At 42.8% G+C, this 25738-nt stretch overlaps 1 protein-coding gene across 1 annotated transcript in view; it reads left to right on the top strand.

The window, feature by feature from the left end:
* Positions 1 to 25517, top strand: part of LOC128310816 (A disintegrin and metalloproteinase with thrombospondin motifs 9) — a 91057-nt gene extending 65540 nt beyond the window's left edge. The window contains exons 6-22 of the mRNA XM_053047539.1: positions 480 to 652; positions 1594 to 1714; positions 3059 to 3296; positions 6510 to 6662; positions 13042 to 13365; positions 13450 to 14087; positions 14172 to 14733; positions 14814 to 15036; positions 15436 to 15606; positions 16314 to 16454; positions 16894 to 17196; positions 18249 to 18380; positions 19126 to 19365; positions 20755 to 20916; positions 21864 to 22155; positions 22246 to 22595; positions 22692 to 25517. Coding sequence (XP_052903499.1) covers positions 480 to 652; positions 1594 to 1714; positions 3059 to 3296; positions 6510 to 6662; positions 13042 to 13365; positions 13450 to 14087; positions 14172 to 14733; positions 14814 to 15036; positions 15436 to 15606; positions 16314 to 16454; positions 16894 to 17196; positions 18249 to 18380; positions 19126 to 19365; positions 20755 to 20916; positions 21864 to 22155; positions 22246 to 22595; positions 22692 to 22859 — 4391 coding nt within the window. The 3' untranslated portion in view covers positions 22860 to 25517. The remainder of the gene's footprint in view (positions 1 to 479; positions 653 to 1593; positions 1715 to 3058; positions 3297 to 6509; positions 6663 to 13041; positions 13366 to 13449; positions 14088 to 14171; positions 14734 to 14813; positions 15037 to 15435; positions 15607 to 16313; positions 16455 to 16893; positions 17197 to 18248; positions 18381 to 19125; positions 19366 to 20754; positions 20917 to 21863; positions 22156 to 22245; positions 22596 to 22691) is intronic.
* Positions 25518 to 25738: the final 221 nt, after the last annotated feature.

The raw sequence follows: 25738 nt of genomic DNA, 5'->3' as shown, positions 1-25738 counted from the left end.
ACTTGACTCGTGTTAGGGCGCACAAACCAAAACAAAAAACACAATAAAACAAAGCACGTGTTGGAAAGAGAGATAGAGAGAGTAAGAGAGACGGAGCAAAACATGAGCATTGGAAAGCAGTAAGCTGCTGTAAAAGGAGTGAAGTAAAGTTGTTATTTTTACTATTCCACCTGCCCGCGCAAGCAAGCACGTGCTGGCGAGATCCAAGGTAATTGATCGAACGTGTGAGCAAAGTGACTAAGAGGCTTCTAAAAGTAAACAATTTGACAGTATGCACAAACATCGTCTAGCCGAGATACAGTTACCGACATTGAGGCGCGGTTCAAAAAGGGTTGGAATTTAATATTTCTATCTAGAATATTTCCCGAATTTGTAGTAATCCTTGTAAATCAATTAGAATCAATCTATACTTTGTTAACAATTTTTAATTCCCCAGACAACCCAATTCATTATTCGTTTACTGTCATTTTTCATTTCAGCTGAACGATTACTGAGCATAGAACCGACGGATCTGCATAGTCGAAATCGGCGCAGCATTGAGAACTTTCCTAACAACGAATACACTGTCGAGGTGCTCGTGGTGGTCGATAACAAAATGGAGCGATACCACGGTGCTGATCTCAAATCCTACGTTCTAACGCTGATGTCCATTGTAAGTATCGATTGGGAACGGTTGGGACATTTCCGATAGCTGCTTTCTATTGTTAGAGCACTTGTTGCCATTAAGTCACCGGGAACAAACCATAACTAATTTCTATACAAGCCGTGTAATACAATCCAAAACAAAAATGTTGATGCTAATCCTTCGATGTCTCACGTAAAACTCCGACACATTTTCTCCTAATTGCACGACACCGATGCTTATCGGTAAAGGTACAGGGCATATTGAATACGAATGCGGCTGTTCCACATCGTGCTGCACGCAAATCCGGAAGGTTTGCGCGGCAATGCATGATCGTGTATCGATCATTTTTCATGCAGATAATTTATCGCTATCGAAACAACACCCTCTACCGGGCGCAGGGTTTTCTCTACCATACCCTACTCAATTACGCACCGCACAAGCTTTAACACAGAATTTACGACGTGCAGTCTCGTGCAAGATGCGAGATGCAAGCGAAATTCCTCCGATTTGCGTCCAAAGGAACTCTTCTTGCCTTCCTTTTGCCCTCCAGACAAGCGCCTTCACCGTACGCTACCCTCCAAAGCATGTTCTTATCGCAAATACCCGAACGGTTCGGAAATTGAATTGTTTTACCGGAATGCGCCGCGAACTACGCGCTACCACATGCAGTGCTCGGTGCAAAGTAAAAAAAAGGCACACAAATTGCACCTTTTGCAGCTGCACCGGTTGTACACCGTGTGATCGTTTTGCCTATCGGAATTGCTTAATCTCGCGCGTCATAAATTATGCTACGGGTTATTGCGGGTGCAATTTGTGGCGAGATGGTGTTTTCTATTTTGCTTTTATTAATGCTGCTATTTCACTTAACTCACGATTTACAGTTTACCCGTTTACCGGGTGTTGCTGCTAGATACTGCGTCGACTCTCTTTCACCTTCTACCTTCTGCCCTTTTTTCCATTCCATCCAGGTTTCCAGTGTGTACGCCGATGCTAGCATAGGGAGTTCAATGAAGATAGCTGTGTCGCATATATCCTACATTCATCACGACCTTAATGCGCAAATCGACGCCACCGAGAAGGGATTAGTAGGTAAGAACCGGTGCCGCATCCAAAATTAAACTTAAAATCCAACTACTTTCCAGCAGTAGCTACTTCATTGCCAGTGACATCTCTCTTTGGGAACGTTTACAAACAATTCCCCGTGTTACCGATCGACCGAATTGTTCGTCTGGCCATTGTTGCCAAACGTGAAGCCGTATAAAGCACAACGAACAACCAATAACCAGCATGTTTTACAATCGCGCCGAAACCTTTGGCATCAATCCGCGATCGGCGCGGGCAACTTTTTTGTTGCTGTTCTTGCAAAACTACGGCTTTCCACGATGAGGCCGTCACGTGGGAGTTTGCAAACGTGACAACGGCACTGGGTCAGAGTATGTGCGTGGCAGGACCGCCATTGTGAAAACTCTATTACCAGTCCCAATGACAAATGGGACAACTTTAGTAAACAGTTGTCTAGACTCCGTTAGAATGTGTTTTTTTTTGTTGTCACATTGCCAGCATAAGCCGCAGCTGCAGTGGATGCCCAACAGCTCGAATATTTCATGTTGCTTTTTTTTTGTTCGCAAAAATTTATCTTACACGCGCCACTGCGTAAAACAAACTATCCTGCTGGCAGTGAGGGAGAGAGATCCCTGCGCGCACCTTTTCCCGCGGTGGCGTGTGAAAATTTGATCAATGCATCAACCCCGATGGTCGTGGCTCTGCGATATTTAGTTGCTCACGTTCACTGTGGAATATTGTTTCTGCAGGATAGGGTAAGTTAATAAAGCGGTTGCGAATGCGTTTGTGTGACCCCGCTGGCGATACTGGCGTAACTTTGCAAATATGCAAGCTTGTCGCGGACCTAATAGACTCCTGCGTCGTAATGCAGGGTGTGCATTACAGTGAACACCGTAACTGTGCTAGAAAAGCGACACAAAGCATCGTTTAGTTAATATACTGAACTGCTGGCCATTTGTAATTAATGAAGCCGTTAGAGTTAGTTTACTGAATTGGCGTTGAATATTTTGCTAACTAGGCTTCATTGTTTAGCTGAATGATACATTCTCTCTATCATTCCCGCAATATTCCTAAGTTAGTTCCTAAGTGTAAAACAAAGATATCCTACCCTCAGAATCCTTGGGTCACCAGTGAAGTAGTATGGAAATATTCATTTAATTTTGAATAGGATTCAGAATGAGTAAAAGATGCTACATCTGCAATTATATATTCCTGCTTTACTTGAAAAGAGCACAGACATCGCACCGAATTTAGCCACCTAAAGTCCAATCATAGAAATGTTGTGCTTTTTTCTGTAAAGTATACAATTTTCTTTAATGATTTTCAATTTCCCCACGCAGTTACTCATTTGTTTTTGTTCACTATCCCCAGGGGTGTCGGCTTCCGATATGCTGCAAGATTTTTGCCGGTTCAAACAGTCGACGAACATCCACCACGACGCTGCGTTGCTCCTCACCCGCGAGCAAATCTGTCGCAATCCGGTCGAAAACAACTGCGACACGCTTGGACTGGCGGAGCTGGGCACGATCTGTGGGAAGACGGCATGCGCTATCGTGCAGGATAATGGCCTGTCGGCATCCTTTACCATCGCTCATGAACTTGGCCACGTGTAAGTATCTTCTGGTGCAGACGAAAATGCTTCGGTTTATTTCCCTCCTATTATTTACTGTACGACCTGCTCGATACGAATAGTCGCCGCACAACCGCATTAAACAACTGGACAATCCGCCTAACACGAACCAATTACTCATCGCGCGTACACCCGGCCTGAGTACCGGCCCAGTGGATGCGCAGTAATCCGATTTTATGCACCGCGTGCACAGATATGGAAGGCGAACGAAGATTGGACATTACTTACTTCCTAGACACGGACATGATAAATGGTTTGATGTAAGGCGGGCTATTGCTGAGTGCATGAACCATTTTGCCCAGACTTACCTGCACTCGCCAAAAGCTTACCAGCTCCCACATCTCGCTCATATTAATCAGCGCACAGCGGATGGCAAGAACAGAAAAAAATACACACACGGATGAAAGATGATAAATAGGATGCACAATAAAATTTATTAAATACGACGCGAACAAGGCTCACGGTGCGGAGCAAGCGCCACCAGAACAGAACCACACTGAGATCGCGTACAAATTGGATCGCCCAGCCAGCGGTAACCGGGCACGGTTGTGCGCTACCCTTCCGACACTTAATGCCCAATGACCAATTGTGGAGTGTCGTGCCGATGTTCAAGTGTTTCGAGACAAATGGATGAATTGCAACGTCTGGCCGCGGTTTACACGATTAGCGGGAACACGTTTTGCGGAAGATCAACATTTTATGGCCTTTTGTTCTGCTACTGTCATCCGTGGACGTTGCTTATGGACGAGGTGAGGTTGCTTTACTGCAAGCGGGGCGTTAGTGTCGGTACCCACCGTTGCAACCAGCCCGTCAGACAGGAGCTCGTCATTAATTAAGCGCCGGAGCGTGCGCACATTGTAACACGCGGGTGTAATAAACTCACCGATTTATCGATGTGGTGATCTTTTTTTTATGTCAAGTTCAGTTCAGGGTAGTTCCTAGACAAACAGTGTATAGTGTCGCTTAGAAATATGGGTCAGTAAAATGCTAGTAAATGATGAAGTTATTATTAAAAACCGCGACAGCAGTTCATATTTCTGCGACCACAATTGTCATAATTATGGCGAACTATTATAGCAAAGGAATAGCAGTGCAGCCAACGGAAGAACAATGGCAGAATTTAGCACGAGCTCCGTGCTAACGATACCGTACGTGAGAATGGTTACCAATTTTCTTATGTAGCCCCCCCCATCCATCTTAGTAATGGTACGTCCAATTTGTTCAAAATCAATCTCATCTGTATGCATAATACCTCCCCCAAAAAGACATGTCCCAGTCATGCAAAGGCGGAGTCTCTTGGTCGAGTTTCTTTTGTTCTCATAGTCAAATTTTGAGTCAAGTTTCTTTCGAGTAGACAACCGACAGGAAGACGAACTTCAACCTTCACGCACACACTCTCACCGCATGGTATATAAAGCGGCGCGTAACCACGCCCGCTTCAGTCGCCCGGCGGCTTTTGCAGCGTGTGGACCTACGCCGGATCGTAGCAAAAATATGATTCTATGCAAAAAAAAGGGGGGTGGGGGAACTAGCACCACTCTCTGGCTCTCTCGTGAGAGCCGTTATCAGAGAATGATACTCTTTTTCCCCATATATTTGCGTGGCGATAGTGCTGTAATGAAAGAGAATATTGGATTAAGTCGGTCGAGCAGCAGCAATAGGTACATCCTTCAGGGTCGCGCGAGTAGCTTGGCTCACGTGCGTTGCTAACGGTTTATAAACAAAGCCTAACGAGAAGGATTTTTGTCATTGAAAATTTTGAAAAACATTCAAATGGCTTGGTGATTGGCTGTTTTTAAATAAAACATAAAATTTAAGGCATTTTGAAATAATTTTTGCATTGAAAAATAATGAAAAAAAATTTTTGGTATAAGTTTTAGAACTTTTCAAACACCATAGAAAGATGTATTATTTTATTCTTTACATTTTTGTAGAACATCATTTTTATCTATCTCTGCTACTTTTCTAGTTATTCTTAAAAATATGTAAAAATTGTGGAAAAATCACCACTAATATGTATAGAAAAACTACATTTCTTATTCTTAACCACTTTGTAGAACAATGTATGTATCTAACACTTAAACTTTTCCTGCTATTGTTAAATACTCCCGTGTGTTACCGATCGCCACAAAGCAATGTCTTCGAATGTATCAAATTATACCTAGTTTTGATCATTGAATTTGTGCGCTTGTCCTTCAAATATCTTAGGAAAAAGTGTTCCAATTGTTTAGTTAAAGTGTTGCCAATACTTTACAACCGATGGTTTATAAATAAATAATAATTTAAGTACGATTAAATGCAGAAATCCACACACGCCAGTCAGTTGGACGCTTTAAATGAGAGGTTGAATATGTGGGCTTCGAGCCGCATATGCTGAGCTGCAAGGCGCGTAAGCTGCATGAACAAAATTTAACTCTAAGTCGGCAGACGCGAGCACAGTACACAGGTACCTGTCGACACACGCGTTGTCGGTCTGTCGCTTTGAATGTGTTCGCCTATGCGTACATAGGCGCGTAAGCTGCACGGACAAAATTTAACTCTAAGTCGGCAGACGCGAGCACAGTACACAGGTACCTGTCGACACACGCGTTGTCGGTCGGTTGCTTTGAATGTGTTGGTGCGTTGCGATATCCGTATACGCGCGATGGAGGGCGTGGATCGCGTACCGTGATTTTGCGTGTGTATCACGTGTGTGTTCGATTTTTTATCTCGCGTCGCATGTAGGCCAGAACGAGAGATCCGAATAAAAAAAAGGTAGGCGGAGTCCATTTGCTGGTTGGGGTTCCATATCTACAAGGAACCGCCGGATTTGGTAGTACCGCTCCTCACAAATCAAACAAAACGCTCACAATGCACCTTTCCTTGAAGAATGGATACTGAAGGGCTCATACAATTGAGTTAACACCTTGACGACAGTTGTAACAATCTGGATAGAAATGGTATTCCGTCGCAATTTAGCCATCGCATCAAAAACAATTTGCACTATTCAAATGTTGAGAGTAAATTATCCACCAACAGGTTTGGACCACCGCACCACACGCTAGTTCCTAGTTCGGGCACGAAACTATTGAATCCATCTATTGGAATACTTCTAATCTATTCTGTCCATTGGAAACTTAAATGAATTTAAATTTTTCTTTCACCTAAACTCACTCCATGCTTCATCCGTCTACCGTCGCTCGCTATTCGCAGGTTAGGAATGCCGCACGATGACGACAGCCGGTGTCAACGATATCGGGGCGATTCGTCCGGGAACAATCGAATCATGTCACGCACGATCGACCATAACACACATCCCTGGCAGTGGTCCAACTGTTCACGACAGATTCTGAGCGAATACTTTGAGTAAGTAACTTTTTTAAACTTATCTACGAAAATTACCTGAAATATTGTGTTACAAGCTTTTAACAATCATAAAACATGATTATCTATCGACGCCCACGGATCCATTTTGAAACAGATTTTTCATGAAATTAATGTAGCAACCATCTCTACCATCGCTACTTATATGCGTACAGTTTGCATACATTATGATATCGACAAATTTATCGACGATTAAACGCCACATGCCGTGGGCCATCGGCGCCACCAGGCGCGATTGAGTGACGTTCATGTTGAACGATTAATCGTTTAGCCCACATGCGTTGCCGGTTAGCCTTACCTAAAAACAGTTTGAAATTGTCTTCGCCTTAAGCAATTTAGCAGTTGATTTTCAGAACCGCGTCACACGCAACTGTTACCATTTTTATGCAATCTCGCTGTAGCGTTCCCTTTCGATTGACCAAAACCCCCCGCTCGAAGGCTTGGTGACGGCGTTGCGTCAGTAAAGCAGAAGGGTCGAAAACCTACACACGAAAACTCGGCGTGCTGGGTAGATTTATGATCGTTCGATAATTAATGAAATTAATTTGCTGTTGAAATCGATGACCACCCGGGATCGTTAGACAAACAAAAAAAAAAGCAAATGTAACAGCATGAACTTTATCCTTACAGCTTCCTTTCTCTTTCTGAGCCATAGGTGTTTTGCGGTGGCTACATACAAATATAGGTTCGGCTGTTCATTCACCAGTCACTATTTAATTGATTATACTTATGTTGATGAATCATGATTTGCTTAAACAAAATCATGTATGGTTTAAGTGTTGCTTTTCAAAGTGATATTAATGTTTTTTTTTGTAAATTGAATAAGCATTTAAATTTGTCCTTTGGGAAATCATGGAACAGAATTGCTTTTTTTTGCAAAAGTTCCCATGGGTGCAAAAACCAGTTGATTCGAAAGCCCTGTAATGATATGTGTTACAGGGTTAACAATTTTATCCGACACAGCTTGTTCAAAAGGAAGCTTATTCTGTTCTAAGCTTTCTCGATTGACACCCTGAAGGCTTAGTAAATGTGGAAAAATATATATTCTTCTGTATTTTTCATTTATATTTAAACATCAACCAGTATGAACTCCAACTCTGCCCGATAATTTCCAAAACCTTGTACAGAGTTACACATGTTTGTTTTTTTTTTATTATTTAGTCTATTTTCACATGTTTAATTTTTTTCTGTAAGTTTTATGTAAAGAAGTAACTGTACGCATAGACGTTGATGCTAACCTGGACCACCGGGAATACCAATAAACCACATTGAATACATTGAATAAATGGTTAGCATGAACACACACGAAATTTGTGTATGAATGGGTATGTGTGATTTGTATTGTTTCCCATTGTAATCATTCGTGGCTCGCCCATCATGTACTAAACATACCCAATTACAGAACTTCTCTTCTTTACGTTCACCTGCCCATGTTTGGTTTATGCTGCTCCGGCACATGCTTTCACCAACGGGTTATGTTGGCAAAGACAAACAACAACACCATACCTGATCATATGCTTCTTCCTGGGCGGTTAAACATGCACTTTCATGAATGCGCAACATAATGTAACCATGTCGTATGGACAAGCTTAATATTGTTTCCCCTTTTTTTTTGTCTTCCGCTTCGTTCGTTCAGTGAAAGTCGAACACTCCAGAATGAAGGAAAGGAAATCAATATATTAATTCTACCCAAAAACAAAAGCTGTAACAATGCTTCCATTACTCGGCTGGGTGGTCCCGGGATGGTTCGCCCCTGTTAAGGTTCTGACGAATGGAAGACTGCCGAAGCAGCTTGATTTATACCATTTCTCTTTTGCGCTCGTTTTGCTGCAAGCATTCCAATCTGTGCAAGTGCGTTTCGGAGGCTACACTTGCTACGTATCGACCCCAACCAAAGCACACGGTGTTGGTGATGCTGACGATAGCAATCACGTTCACCTTCTCATTCGCTGTAAGAATATGTTTGATTTATAAACATAAAAAAACGACATAATTTATGTTACTGGAACATATTTAAAATTCACAATATCCAGCGGGATCGTTGTCAATTGGCCAATTATAAGCCCATTTCTTTTGCATGGTTTTATTGATCTACTTTTTTTGTGACAGATGCTAAGAAATATTTTGATTCTTTTTTGAGTTTGTAAAACGCATACATGTGCCACAATTATTTTGCGGAAAACCCTGCTGAAATGTAAAACATACAAATTACACCGTTTTGTTCGAATGCTGCACGTATCGCAGTACCTAAAAAGCTCTGCCTCATATTTTACTACTAATCAAATAATTGATCAGCACCGATCAAAACAATCACGGGGCAATCCTTTTACGGCAAACATGCGGGAAAAATTCCCGCTTCAAAGAGCGTAAAACATGTCCCGACACCGGACGCCGACAACCGCAATTGATTGAAGCGGTTTGTTTTGGTTTCCTCCTGCCGCAGGATGAAATATGGATACGCAATTGCAACCGGCCGGTTGTTCGGTGCAATCAGCGATTGCAACAAGCAAAATCCAAAGAATAAACGCACGGAAAAAAAGAAACCATCCTGTGGAATGCTAAAGGCCGGCAGCCTCAGCCAGAAAAGATAAATCACCTTTCCTTACGCAATTTCGCAACGTGTATGCCAAAAAAAAAAAAGATGGCCACGCCGAAATAGCCGGCAAAACGCGACAGGGTTTGCAGAAAACCGAAAGGAAGTCATCTTTATCCAATGAAGATCTCCACCGCGGCAGTTGGCGTGAAAAGAGCGTTTGATTTACGCCCGTGTGCCTTTCGCACATATTTTTAACACATTAATATGCGGTTCGAGCTTGCGTAAATGGACCTGTTCTGGAGCTTCCTGTGCACTACTGCATTTCTTCGATTACCTTCCCACTTGCTCTGGAGGTTTATGGACCGATGTTGTAAAACGACGGACACTGTCACAACGTTGCAGTTGCAGATGCAAACAGCAAGATTGCTCTTTTTACATTTCTCGTTTGATCGTCTCACAGTTGCTGTGATGCGCGATCTTCCGCGCACGAATCAGAAATTCAGACCTTGAGGAATGCACATTGGCATTACGTTTGCTCGAGTGACTCACCTCTTCCAAACAAATTCCACACATCCCTTGTTAATTGCGAACAAAATGCATATCAATTATCATAAAAAAAGGTAAAGTGCCGGCGCCCGCTAAGGGCAACCAGCGACCGAGGATTAAACGACCCGAACTGGACGTGATCGGTGACGGAATGTTTGGGTCATGTTACTGCGCTGGCTGTCTCTCCTTCCTTTATTGGTCCGATGAAGCTGGGGAGTGGGAAAGCTTAGATAAAAAGGTATTACATCGTGATGACAGATAAAGGTGGTCCTTCCACCGGTGAAACGATACGTACAATCCGCTTACTCCACGGACGCAGGATTACCTCGCACTAAAAACAAGGGCGAAACGGTTTTTGTTAGCTTTCTTTTCTTTTTTGGCAGTCCACCCGTCACTCTACCAGGCACGGTCTCGTCATTCCATCGTAATGCCTTTTTTTTACGGCACAGTACGCGTTGTGTGAGATGGGTGGGATGTTAAATCCTGCCAAAAATGTTGCTATCACGGTCGGCAAAACTGGTCCACATACAGAGCGAAACCTTATTTTCTTCGCATCGTTCACCCAATTAGCGCACCAAGCTCGTTGACCGTAGCATTTCTTCTGCTGCCCGTATACATTGTCCAGCGTATACCGTCACACTTCACCAGGGATTTTTGGACAGTTATTTTAACAACTTTAAAGTGCATTACAAAGCTGTGCCACCCTGGAAGTGTCTGTTCGGAGCTGTCTTTATTCATCCGTCCAGCTTTTCTCAACCCGAGCCGTCATGCTGGCCGTTGTTACGTACCCCACTGTTAGACTAAATCACGAACTGCAACTCCAAAAATTGCATACAAACGCACAACACACATACCTCGGGCCGGCCAAAATAAACCGCTGCCTCATTGTCGGGTTACTTTCATTTCGAAGCATAATGCCGGCACGGGCGTAGGATTGGTTTGTGTGTGTGTTGCATATGGTTTGGCCCTCCAGGTTCGCGAGGGGAGGAAAATACGAAACAGCATCAAGTTACATCCCAATTTGGTGAGGTAATGGAAAAGCTTGCAAGAGAGAAGAAAGGGGAGGCCGCAGGTTTTCAGAACAATCACGCGGTGCGTTTCCGTGACCATTTTTTGGTTTGTTTCGATTTTTGGTTTTATTTTGCTTCCGCGCACTCGAATTAGGTTGACCAACTGCATGGCCAAACAGTACGGGTCTGAGGATGATAAAGGATCCTGACCATCGAACGATCCCAAACCAGCGCCATATTAGGCGAGAAATGACTTAATCAACCGTAGTGTAATATTGCGAGATATATCCCTCGGGACATTCGGACATACGATTCATTACCGACCGTACACCGGTCAGAGTTTTTTAAATTTCTTTTTAACTTACATACGTGACAGGGTTTTCGCGTTCATTTGGAACCGTTTTTTACTAGTTTCAACATGATTCTGAATGTGTTAAAATATATGTGGAATGGTTCCTATATTCTTGTAATCATTCTAAAATGCAATTGATTCTTTTCAAAGCTTTCTCTACTTTGACATCCGTCATGTTGTGAAGGTTTCAAGTGTTGGATTTGAAAAATATGTACCAAGAAAAAAGCGAAAGCAGCTTGCAAAATCTTTAAAAAGGCTAGAATCTTCCATATTTAGCTCAACATCTTCCAGTTCAACTTTTAAAAATTTCAGCAATAGCTTCAACTGCACCATTTGAACTCGAAAACCCTGCAAAGTGCGGTACTGCATCTTGAGATGGATGTAGCGATAAGTTCTCCTGATAAATATGTATTTTTTTCTTATCAATTACACTGATTTCAAGATGTGATCCTGATTGTGCAGTCGTGTACAGTTTACATTATTATTTTTTTAAATCATATAATATTTTCTCTTTTAAGATGTCTTCTTTTGCGAAAGATTTTTCTCGCAAGTGAAAATGTGTAAGAAAATTGCTATATGATATGCTTGTTAGCGGTGTGGTTGCGTTTAACATTCTTTTTTCCCCCCTCCCAAACATACTCCCAACCAATCATTAATCTTCCGGTGTAAGCCTTTCACGATAGTGGCGAATCATTTTTCATGCCTCCTTTCGAATGCCACTTGTTGATTATTCCGCGGTGGTAATTTTTCACGTTAATTCCTGACGGTGTGCAATCAACACTTTCTAATCCTTTCTATAACGCGCGTACCGATGCGCGTTTCGCAATATCGTCAATTAAACCATTTAGCCACATACGACGCCATCGCACCATCTTCACCCTCACGCGACAGAGATACCGCGGTCCTTCGCCAGAAGGTAATCTTATCGCTACATCATCGCGTCTTGTCATCTTAGTGTCGTCGTGGTTAACGGCCTACCCACCGTACAACAACATGCATGACCCACAATCCGAGACTGCGACAGAAAGCACGTGGAGAGAAAGAAAAGGAAGGCTTAATTTACCGGCCGGCTAGTGTCAACTGCAATTATTCGTGTCGGGCATTCTTCCCAGCTGCATCTCCCCCCAGGATGCAAAGGCACCACCCTAGCCGGTCGACCTGAGCGTGATCGTTTGCGGTCAATCACATATTAACGATTTCCTTCCTCGTGCGGTGCATGTACAATGGGCCATTCCCTGACCTAGGACACGGTCATTTAATGCGTCCGGGGATCGGGATGGTTATCGGTTGCACAATTCGCACCCATGTAATACTATAAATATTCCAAATCCCAGTGTCCCAACACTACAGAACCAAAGGGAGGTACGTTTATGACCCCGATCAAATATTCCCAATGTCTACGCGTGGTTTGCTGAGATACATACCGATTACTGTAGGATGTGACAACAGGATGGACGTAATAAAATAACCCTGCTCACGACACCGCACCGACACCGAATGATATTACTTTCAGTGATAATGATCTTTGCCAGTTTGAAGCCGGCATGCCGGCACGCTTATTGATTTTACGACTCGCTACTACTTGCAATTGCCCGCTACGAACGCATGTTTCTGCCAGAGACCAGCGGAAAATGTTAAAATAACTCATCTCGCCACTCGTAAACTGCATATTTATCGGTTCTTCTCGCTGTTTGCTGTATCAATTTAAATGTTTGTTCGGTTGCAATGCAACGGACGATCAATCGATCAAAGCACCCGGGTACTGATCGACAAAGGTCAAAATTTGCATAAAAACCCCACTGTGCTGCATTTTTATTCTCTGTTTTGCTCCGGTTTCACATGCAAATTCCCCGCTCATTTGACCGATAAGTAATTGTGTCTTTTCTCTCTCTCTCTCCCTCTTTTATGCACGTGAAGGAAAAATCCAGACAACTGCTTGCTGAACCACCCATCGACGGATCTGATGTCGCCGGACACTACGCTCGCTGGTGAAAAGTTTACCAACAACAAACAGTGCGAGCTGGTGTTTGGCAATGGTTCGAAAATCTGTTCATATATGCCGACCTGTGCACGGCTTTGGTGCAGCTGGGAGAATGAACTGTCCGGTTGCAAAACGCAACACATGCCGTGGGCGGATGGAACCGAATGCCAGGAGGGACACTGGTGCCAGAAAGGTCAGTGCGTCCCGATCGACCGGACGGCGCTGAAACCACAGAACGGTGGATGGAGCGGATGGAGTTCGTAAGTAGCGAAAAGGATCTTCCCTGAAATGGGAAATGGGTAGCGTGGAACCTGCATGACATGATTGTCTCCTTCTTTCTACAGCTACGACGGATGTTCGCGTACGTGCGGTGGAGGTGTTCAGAAGCGCACCCGTGAATGCGACTCCCCGAAGCCAAAAAATGGTGGCAAGTTCTGCATTGGTTTGCGTATCGAGTACCGTGCCTGCAATACACATGCCTGCCCGAACTCGCGGTACAACTTCCGCGAGGAACAGTGCCACGAGTTTCACGGTCAGCACTTTGACGTGCCCACGCTGGAACCGAATGTACGGTGGATCCCCAAGTACGGCACACCGCTGGCAGACCAATGCAAGCTGTTCTGCCGTGCGGAAAACAAGAGCTTGTACTTTATGCTGCGGGAAAAGGTGATTGACGGTACACCGTGCACGTTTCCGGAGGATAGCTTCGATATGTGCATTAATGGCCAGTGCCGGAAGGCGGGATGCGATTACGTGCTAAACTCCGACGCCAAGCTCGACCAGTGCGGCGTATGCAATGGGAACAATACTACCTGTCTCACGGTAAGCGGACAGCTTTACACCGGAACCGGTTACACGCAAACAAAACAAAACAGCATACATAAGGTGTCGCCCGATAAGTCAATGGAGTTCCACATACCGGACGGTTCCACCAACATCAACATCGTGCACAAGGGCTACATGAAAGACGCATGCTTTTTGAGTAAGATAAAAACCTCCAGACAGATTTGATTTTAAGTGCCAAATTTTCTTATCTAATGATTACGATCATTTTGCTTTATTGAAGGTCTGATGAGTGGAAATGAAATCATCTTCAACGACCCGATACATCCAACGTCACACACAACCAAACATCGATTGTTTGCCGGAGTCCGACTAGAATATACCGTGCACGGTTCGCAGGAACGCATTACCTCCACCTACGGACGGCCGCTGAAGGAAAAGCTTACGGTGCGGATCGTACGCAAACAAAACAGCGATAAAACTTTCCATGGTCAGGTGGAATACCACTACTTGGTGCCGAGTACTCCGGTCGGGAACACACAGTCCAATGCGATATATTCGCATCACGATTATGAGCCTTACAAGCACCCGCACCATACGCACTATTCACACCACAACGGTAACAGTGTGCATCGGCTACAGCAATCGGTATCCGCACCCGAGACACCGTACCGGTGGGAAATGGGTGACTGGTTGGAGTGTGACCATCTGTGTACGGGCAAGCGGAGGCGTCCGTTCGTCTGTCGAAACTCCGACACACGGCAGGAAGCAAAGCCGGAAAATTGCAACCATTCGGCCAAACCGCAAGATCTGAACGAGTTCTGCAACACCGAGTGTAAATTCGAGTAAGGAATCCACTATCGACTGAGCAGTATTCTAAAGCCAATTGCCTACTCACTGACGGACTTACCGTTTATTCATACAGATGGGAGTCGGGACCGATCGAGTGTTCGAATGCCTGCGGCGAAGGATTCAAACAGGTTGAATATTTATGCGTCAAATCGTACCCAATGGAGCTGCGCAGAAACGAATATGTTCACGAGGCAAATTGCTTAGATATTCCGAAACCGATCACCAAGCGTGATTCACAATCGACGTGCACCGGACCGTGCAAGAACGCAACATGGAACTATTCGTCATGGAATAAGGTTACAAGCAAGCTCTACAATATTCTGGTTATTATCGAACCTCCACAATGCGGCATTACTTATCGGGTTTCTCTTTCTCCATTTCTTTCTTTCTTCTGCTATTTGTGTAATGTCTACTACCTGTACTGTGAACCTTCAACACCGGTACCGGCCATGATCTCCAACACAACGCTTGGGATAATACTTGTGCGCTGTCGCGGGGTGAACCAAAAAAAAAATCGAACACCTTTCCCATGTTGTTACGTTACGCTATTTGATTCTGTGTTTTGTGGCGTATATTCCCGCTCTACTTTGTGTGTACTCGTCTCGCATATGCCTGTCTGTACATTGATTCACTGTGTATCGTCCCTCGTTCCCGGTGCGTTATCGATGATGTGCGTGTCGGTGTACTGCGAACAGTGCTCCTGCACTGATGGTACCCAGAATCGTACCGCAACATGTCTCTCCGATCCGAACGGTTTCCAGATCGATGATGCGTACTGCGAAGTCAAGGAACGCAAAGTCGTTCTTCAATCTTGCGATGCAGAGGAGCAGGAATGCGCGACATGGGTTGCAGGAGAACTCACACCGGTAGCTAAATGTTACTTTATCATCCCACATTTTATGTTCATCCCCTTTTTCAGCTCACTCATATAAAATTGCCTACCTGCAGGCGTTTCGATTCACAACAAAACGTCGCAAAACCCTAGCAAGAAAGGGCCGGCGTGTGTGTGTGTGTTTTTTTTCGTTAATGTTTTTTGTACATATTTCCCCAATCAACTCCAACAGTCGTGTAATGATGTGTGTGTTTGTGATACTTTGTTTTTATTTCTCTTTGCTCAATCTGTTGCAATAGTTTTTTGGTGTAACAGATCAGTAAGATGTGTACATAGTTGTATGACAATTTTTTTTTTTGCGCTATCAATAATTTTTCTTTCCATTATTAATAGTTTTAAAATTTTGTTTGTTTTTTTACATACTCCTACCAGAGTAATGCTATGTAATATAGCATGAAAAATCATCCAACTCATTCCGTTGCATTAGCTATTATGATATGGTTTGCTTTTGTGATCTGCTTATCGACATTCACTGTAAGCAGGAGCGGTTTGATCACCCTTGTACGATAACCATTGTACATATGATGATCGTGTCGATAAACATTAATTGCATGCGCCTACAAACTGTCTTGCTCATTATGATCGTGCTTCCCTCTAGTGCGTACGTACAATGATTTCTCAATGTTCCCTATTTTATCCTTGCTATATCCTTCGACACTACCTTCACCGCCTGTCCGTCAGTGTTCCGTTACCTGTGGCGAAGGGCAGCGAGCGTACGCGCTACAATGTATGCTAAAAAATGTGAGCGTAAATGCTGCCTTATGTGGTACGCGTCCAGTGCCTGTCATTTTGAACTGCACCATGCCGCCCTGCGATCAAAAGGTTTGTGTGTTTTATGTAGCTTCCTTCTAACCAACCGCGACAGTGTCCTTTCTCTTCCCGCTCACCATAATGTTAAATGTTCGGACTAAATCGTTTTGTCTGCTGGTTCTCCACAATTCTATGTCGCAAATGATTTTCTAATGCTTTCATGTTGCTAAATGTATACGTACTATATGTTTCTATGTTTTGACATTATCTGGAATTGCCTTTTCTTTTGCCCTGTTTCATTTTGTTCGATTTTTAGTCGAAATATTTAATTAAGCTCATGCTATATTCATCATTTTCTATCATCTATTTAAAATTGTTTTATTGCTCACACCCACCGTACAATAACAGAACCAGAGAAGTACAATTTATTCTATAACATTCGACATTCCCCACACTTTATCTATCTTCCCAACAAAAAAAAAAAAACCCCGGTGCCAACCATAATTTATAGCAAATGCCTAACACCCAATACTCATCCTTTCGGAACGACGTACAGCCAAACCAGAGCATGAAAAACGGCAACTACCAACCGAACGCGGAATCTGGCCCTGTTCCGCGCGGACAGTGGCGCACCTACAATTATTCCAACTGCAGTGCGGAATGCAAAGGCGGTGTTAAGAAGCGCTTGGTCCGCTGCATGTCCAAAAACGAACAGGTGCTGGAGGACCGTTACTGCTCCCATCCAAAACCTCCGACACAGATCAATTGTGCCAACTTCCGCTGTCCCACCTGGAACTTTGGCCAATGGAGCAAGGTAAGTGCATAACGAGCGACCGGAATTCGAGCGTCACGTGACCGTGGCTATTACACCAAAACGTCCTATGTGGATCCAGTGTTTTTCGCCCTAAGCAAGATCGGGTTTTGGGGGAAGGAGGTAGAAGCGAAAGGGACACTCACACCTACACGCACACAGCAGAATTTACATGCGCAATATACAAACATCTTGCCTCGATAGGAAGGCGATCTGCGGAAGTATGAATGCTTCTGAAAGCTGTTCGGTAAATCGTTGACGAAAGTTCTGCCGGGAAAAGTTTTTGTTGCTTCTTTCGAAACTGTGTGTTCTTACGACTGTGCTTTGCATTTACCTGGTCGAATTTTATCCTACCATACACTCGTATCATAGACTATAAGTTTAAAATATTTAGCCTGTTAAATGTCTCGTTTTGGTTATTTTTTTTTACAAAAAATCGTTTGACACTTGTATGCCAGAGCAGTTGTACATGTATATTTCTTGCTATATTTGTTAAATCAAGCTTCCATCCGGCTTTTGGCAAGTTTTCTAATGTTGCGCTTACAATCACAATCACATTCCATTCAATCACACCACACAATCGAATGAGATCCTAATACACACAAACCTTTGGAACATAAAGATCAATTGCAAACACCACACATTGCCACATGGTACAATGATTCCTCCTTTCTGCGCCGGGGTTGGTGATGATCCATAATGATCGGCACTACCCGTACTGCAACCTCTACACAACGACGACTAGTGTAACAGTAGTGTTCAGCAACTTTAAGATCGATTGTGACCGTACATCTCACAAGATCTACCTGCATGCCAAGATTTATGCGCCTTTGATTGCAATAAATTAAATGTTCATATCCGCGAGTATTGTGCAATACACATAACGGGCCCTTTGCTGAGACTATTTCCCTAGTATTTTGTTGCCCACAAAGTTTTTCGATTTAATGCACCGATTGTTAGTATTATTACATTATCCCACATACGATCCTTGCTCCCTTATCCAAACAACCTCATTGGGTGGCTCAATCATTTTAAGACTGTGTTTTCTCTTTTAGTGCAATAACGAATGCAAACGCTCCCGTCAGGTCCTGTGCCAGGACCATCGTGGCAATGAAAGCGACCAATGCGCGAAGGAAATGAAACCACCGGACGAGGAATCGTGTTGTAATTTTAAATGGCGAATTACCGTAAATATCGTTCTGGTGACATTTTTGTTCTACTCTTTCATTATTTATCTTCTGTTTTAGTTAGTTTGTTTTTTTTTTTATTTTCGTTTACTTTGTGTTTATATTTTCCTAAGTTACAATCAAAATTATCATTTATTTCTTTTTGGTTCATTTTTATTTTGCTTTAGTTTTTGTCGGTACTTTTTTTCCTACTGTATCGTTTTCTACCGATACGGTAAACCCGATTGGCAAATGATTTTTAACGTGTGTTGATTCCTGATGTACATTTGTTTCATTGACTCAATCGTGTATGTAACGATGCAATTGATTCTTTTTTTCTCTTTATTATCTCTTTCTCTCTTTCTTCCTTTATGACATTTCTTAAAAATATGATACACCATATCATCATGGATCGTGTTCTTTTGTTTTTTTTTTCTTCTGTATGTTTCATACGCATATCAATATCATCGATTACAACAACAACAACAAAAACATTAAACAATCCATTGCTACCATTTGCTCTCATCGCTGTGCCAATACGCGATTCATACCAACAACAACCAAAACCGACAACACTCCACTGCATATACATAAATACCGTGTACCGTCCATACCTTCAATGTCAATACTTCAACAACTTCACCGCCACCAAACTGACGATCATCCTCCTCACCATCACCATCCGCCGCTGCCAACGCTTATGGTCCGTGTGCTACCGTGGGCGCTCGTCCTTGTCGCGTACCATCTTCTTGCCCTGGTTGTGCAGTGTTCCGGAACGTGCGATGCCGAGGGACGCCGCAGGCCCGTACTCATCTGCAAGAAGTTATTTCCCAAATCGATCGAAAATCCGAAACCGTTTAGAAACGGCCGAAGAGTTGAGGAGAAGTATTGTGCCAGTGCTCCAAAGCCGGCGTTGAACGCTTTAAAGCCGAAGAAAAAATGTAACAAACGATGTCCTCGCCCTCCTGGGAGACGTCCATCCTGGGAGACCTCGCCCTGGTCTAAGGTGTGCTGCGTAACTATGATGTGTTTTGTTTTTCTCCTCTCCGTAGAACTTCCCGCATACCTTTCACTGTTGTTGATAAGCTTTCCTTACTGACTATCCACACATCCAGCTGTACTTCTAAGCCATTGTTAGCATGGAGCTCGTTCGTCTCGTTGTATCGCAATGTAATGTCTACTATAGGATTTTGAGCATAAGTGGCAAAGTATACGGTAGTCTTTTCAGGATTCTGTTTAAGTTCAACTCGAATTTGTCGAAATAGATGCGAAAATCTTCTCACTTTTTGAAATATTTAAAAACTTTTTTTACCGACAAACTCAACGGTTCGGGAATGTACTTTCAGTACGTCAGCTCAGAATCAGGTTCCTTTTGAAAAAGATCCAGCCAGTGCGAAGGATCCCAGATCTATTTGTTTCTATATGAACATCATCCAGAAATGCTTCCGACTTGCAATATTTCTGAGATCCAGTCACAACTTTAAGCTTAGGTTTATGTTCAAATTATAGTAGTACTATATCAGGATAATGTGTCAATTGAGAAAGCTTTGCACGGAAACTGCGTTTGCTTCTAGAAGATCCAGAAAAAGAGTAGGATTCTACGTCTGTCTATGTACGTTCTAAATGAACTTGAAAAGAAGCCAGAAATAGCTCTCTCTTTACCACTTGAACGCGAAAACCCTGTAAAATTGAAGCGAATGCTTCTAGTTTTAGTATAACAGTGGTTCACATTTCAATCGGTTTGTTTTTTCATATTGTATACATGTGATCACGATCTGGACGATCTCCAACTAACTAAGCTATCCCATGGCAAGCTTAACATGCTCCATACGTTCTATGTTATCCATGTTAGCGTACTTTCCTTTCCTTTTTTTAAATGTACTCTAACTTTCACAGCGATTCCATTGCAGTAATTCTCTAAATCTTTCTAACGATCACATTGTTTTGTCTTCCTACTCGTTTTTATCTGTTCATGTTTCATATCTCTGTGCATATCTACACCCGAAACCAACCAACCGACCACACACCGTGCTCATTGCCATCAACGCTGTGTCCGCTGTGTTGCCAACCATGTGGTAAATCGATTGGTTACACCTTACGCTACCACCGCCCACCAATCGGCACGCTTGTTTTTTGTACATTCGGTTCTTTTCCCATACACACACTCCTTTTCGCGTTTCTTCATTTCCCATGTTATATTGAATCACCCGTCAATTGAACATTGATAATACATTGTCCCGAAAAAAAAAAAAATACTGCACCCCCCAAAAATTTTCTCTACGCATTTTCCCACGCTAAAAAACAACATCAACCACCACCTCCACCCACGAAACGAAATCTATTCCCACACATCGAACCGGCATTGAATCGGCGTAAACGACGCGTTCGTGCGCAGTGCTCGGTTGGGTGCGGTTTCGGTAGAACAGTGCGCAACGTGACCTGCACCGATGGCCGCAAGATCTTACCAAAAGCCTGCAACGAGACGACGAAACCACCGAACACGAAGATCTGCCAATCATTGGAATACTGTAAATGGAAAACAATTAAACTATTCAAAGTATGTGTCGATTATATTTATCTATTTTTTGAACAAAAACTGACTTATAAGTATAATTTTGGTAAATTGTTTTTGGTTTTAAATTGTCGTTTACCATATGTTATAAATTCCTTACAGTATAAACAACCCCTCAATTGGAACTGAACACAGAACGTGCTCTGTTATAGGAAGAAGAATCCTGAAAAACGCCTAAAATTTTAAATAATTTGAAGAATATTTCCTGTGGGACAAATTATGAGGCGTTAGATGATGTAGTCTTCCAATGTACTGATCTATATATGTTTTTTTTTTATTATCGGTACTTGTCTATATATAAATCAGAAAGATTTCAATACAATATTGTCCCTACTTACCGATTGTCTATAGCACTCAAGGTCCAGGCACTTGTAACAATCATACACATTCCAAAAACAAATTGTTCTCAACAAATTGCTTTCGCTATGGTACTAACAACGTTCATCCTCATCCTTAGCAGCTGCTTGATGAAAGTGTACGCTGGGAGGATCAAAAGCTAAGTGTAATGATGCTTCAGCTTCCTACGTGAAACAAACTCACTAAAGAATGGCCAGCACTGGCCCAATTCATGTAACTGAAGCACAACAAGAGAGGGAAAGAGCGCGATGGTATTGACGATCATATACCTGCAGGTTCTTCATATTACTTAAAGTTGGCACTACTTCCAGTTAAGCTGCAAAACAAACACCCATTAAGCAACTTGTGTCCTTCCAATCACGCCTCTCAGTTTTCTACCTACCTCTGTGTACCTTGATCGTGCTCTGTTTGATCTGTTTGAAGCAAAATCTGAACAATCCGATCCGGCACGGAGCGAATCTAGCATCAGCTCGCCACGGATCACTTTCACCCGTAGCTCACTGAATTCTAACCACCACGCACTCTCTCACCAACATCTACCTATCTTACATTCATACTCCACCTTCGCATTATAGTGCAACTGTAAGGGTAAGCAGCAACGCACCGTCAAGTGCTTCGACGAGTTGCTGAACACGGAATCGAACCTCTGTCCGGAGAACGAACGTCCGCACAAGACGATCGCCTGCCCAAAACCGCCAGGATGCGATTCACGCTCTAGACCGGCGGTCTACCGTAATTGCAAGGATGTTCAACTTAAGCACCGCACCGATGGCGAATATGAGATGAAACTGAACGGAACCATCGCTATGATTTATTGTCACAAAATGGCAACGCGATCACCAGTCGAATATCTTACCCTGCCCGCAGGTAAGTGTGTCGATCGATTCGGTCGATTTTTTTTAAACGAATTCCTTCGATAAACAACACTCTATAACTAATCGCCTCTATCGCCACCAGGTCCGAGGGAAAACTATGCCATCTACAATAAGCGTCGAGCGGCCGATGCAAATAGCTGCCAAGAATCACCACGTGACTGGGAGGACGAAAGCATCAACTACGGTGCGACACATTACCGCAAGATCCGCATCAATGTCAATACGCTGCTGGTGCATACGAACGATTTCGAATTTACCACCAGCTCCGGCACGAAGCAACCGTTCGGTTCGGCTGGTGACTGCTACAGCAATACGGGCCATTGTCCGCAAGGTGACCTAGCCATCAACCTGACGGGTACCCCGTTCCGCATTCGACCCAGCACCTCGTGGGAAACCGCCGGTGTAAAGTCCGTGATGAATTTCCTCGTACCGGTAAGAGTGGTCATGCAAAACGGGAAAGCTACATAGCATCGACTACCAGTACCATAACTAACCGTCGCATATCCTTTGCGCTTTTTTGCTCCGTAGCTTAAAGCCCCGTACCAAAAGGTGCGAGCACGTTGTGGCGGCTACTGCGGAAGTTGCTCCGTGTCACGAAATAGCAACCTGTATCTGGAGCCAATTCCGGTACCCAAACGGCGGCCACAGAAGCTAGGCCGACTCAACCACAACAAGCATCAGATGCGAAACCCATGACCTTACAGTGTTAGTGTCCAAGGACTGGTGTTTTCAGCGAAGACTGCATTTGGAATAGTAGTATATACTACCACGACGACTACCAGTCTTCCTTAATCGATGTGGATGCGCTAGAAATGCTACTAGCGGCATAACACACTAACCGTCTCTTCCCGTCCCTTAGCCGTGAATAGTGTACACTCGTATTACTCTCGATTCGTGTGTTTGTGTAAATGTATGCACGTGTGTGTTTGTGTGTGCGTGTGTATGTGTGTGTATTTCCGCGATTTCTTCCCTAAACGTAAAGCAAAGTCTCGAATTAGTGTAACCTCCAAAATGTGCCAAAATGATCAAGAAATTGCTGCGGCAAACACAAACACGTAACTGGTCGGTTGGTCGTGAGGTGTGTCGGTCAATGAGAGGAACGTTTTCCGTTCCCCAAACGATACCGGATCAACCGACGACTACCAACGAAAGCGATGCAACTGATCGCGACAGCGAATTTAAGTTCTGTTTTAAGGACCCAGGCTGTCCATTGATTAACGGATGCCGTTGAGTAGTTGTTTGATGTTAACGCTAGTAAGAACCCGCTACGCGGCACGATCGGTTCATTACAGCTTAGTTTATTGTTAGATTCGTTTCATTCTACCCAACGATTTCATTCATATGTCTGGCTTGTCACTGCCTCGTCCTGCTATGCCATATGAATACCCGGGGAGGGCCTGTTGGCTATTAATTTGTTGCTGGATTTTTGTTTTTGCATTTGTCTTTTCTTATGTTGACATACCACGATCGCTTTGCTGGATCGGTGTATGCCAAAAATAAATTAAACAAATCATCTCAAAAGTACAAACAATTTGTCGTAGGCCCCATCCTTAACGTTTCGTTCCTTTCCATTCCTAACTAAAGTTATAACAAAACAGAATTTGTTTTAGAAAAGGGGGAAAAACACCAAAAAAATGACAAAAGAATAAAGTGGAACATAAAAAAAAAACAAAGAGATGAACGAGAAACAAAAAAAAGAAAAGGAAACTGAAAATCTATCAATTGTTGATTGTGTAGCCAACTCGCAAAATTTTCGATATTACCTATAGTAAGTCTAGAAAACGACAAAGAAAAACTACATACTTGGAGAATAATAAGCGAAGCGCCTGTAGACAATTCGTTTTATTTGTGTTTAAACATAATTATCGATATTATAAGCTATCGATACCCACACATTTAGATCCGTATGTTCGATATTCTGTTAGTTGTACATAAACTCAACCGTATATGGGTGTATTTTTTATTATAAAAAATATGTTTTGCACTGCGAGTTGGCTTGAAACGTACTCCAACACATACAAACCTCCGAACGAATTGATACATTTAACGATGATACCAGAAAATACTCAATAGTGATAAAAGCAAATCTGCACAACCAAAATTGTTAAGGATGAAGAGAAAAAGAAAAAAAAACATCAAGGGAGAGGAAAACGAAACCTACAACAACAACTTAAAAGAAGATGCCAGGCAAGGAAGGAACCTTTTCTACGCATTGCAACAAAACACAAAAAGTGGGATGCGTAAAATTGATTAATTAAAATGCTGTCGTTGAATGAATCTCAAAACGGGCCGTTCTAGTATTACGAAACCTACACCAACGCACCAAACGTTTGTGAACAAGTTTACATATTTAGTACGATCTTGGGAAGAACGAAATTGATAATGTTTTTTTTATTCTCCATGTAAAACAATTGCGAAAAACATTGTTCCACTCGTAACGCAATCTGCTTTACAAAACTGCCCCGCTCTAAAACTGCTAAAGCATATTTTAAAACTGCACCCGAATGCGTGCAGTGATCGTGTGTGTTTGCGTGTGTTTGTGTATGTGCGCGTGTGTGTGAGTGTGTAATAATATCAAATTGAAGTGTTTTCGTTAAACAAAAGAAGAAAAATGGATTGAAACTGCCATATTATTGTTAACGTAGCGTTCCCATTTTGGTTGTAAATGGAACCCCGTACGAATCGTTCAAGCATCATAAATCGCAGCGCGAGGCATGAAGTTAATACGAAATACGAAACGATTGTGAAATTAACGAACAGATCTGTAGGACGGATCAGCTCGCTTGTAGTAGCTGTAGTGCTGTTTTTATTTTTTGCTTTATAATTACCTTAAAATATTTTTCTATTCATAATAGGTCAACACTACTAATAAGCGCTAGTAAGGATCGTTGTGCGTTCAATCGATTAATCATTTAATGATGTTTACATTGTTTTGCGGATGACAGGAAAGCTTGGTAGCATCACCTTGGGAAGAAAAACTATTATTTTTTTTATATAGTCGTAATGAGTGCTTTTGGCAAGTATTAACTTTGATAAAGAAAATGCAACGATAACATATAATCGGGGGATATGTGCCGAAGTTGCACCTATACTAGCAAACACTCAGAAGTAAGAGAGAGAGAGAGAGAGAGAGAGAGAGTGTGTAACTTCTTATGTGACGTTTCATTAATGTACGTTTAATTAATCCCCATATCGGTAGAACGCTAGAATAGAAGTGCGCCAACTAAACCAACCGACATTATTTATTTACACTGCCGCGAAAGTAAACTTTAAAAATGCGAAACAATAAAGAAGAAAAAAAACTGTAGGACAATAACAAAACGATCGCAACTATCGAAAGGGCGATCGGAGAGCGCACAGTAAAATTTGCGACCAACGTAGATTTTATTCGTTTGCAAGAGTTAGCGCTTAAGAAATTCATCTACAGAAATTCAACATCGAATGATGTTGGTGCCTTACGTTATCCTTTCATTTGTTTTGTTTTCGTTTCATCTTATCACCGCTCTTTGTATAACACGATTCACCCAAATGGTTGAATTTTACAACATATATCTGCAATCACCTTCAGAAAACAG

The sequence above is a fragment of the Anopheles moucheti genome, chromosome 2 (assembly GCF_943734755.1).
Source record: "Anopheles moucheti chromosome 2, idAnoMoucSN_F20_07, whole genome shotgun sequence".
In the NCBI taxonomy this organism is placed as follows: Eukaryota; Metazoa; Arthropoda; class Insecta; order Diptera; family Culicidae; genus Anopheles; species Anopheles moucheti.
Note: the sequence above shows the minus strand (reverse complement) of the source record. Positions and strands in the feature narration are given on the sequence as shown.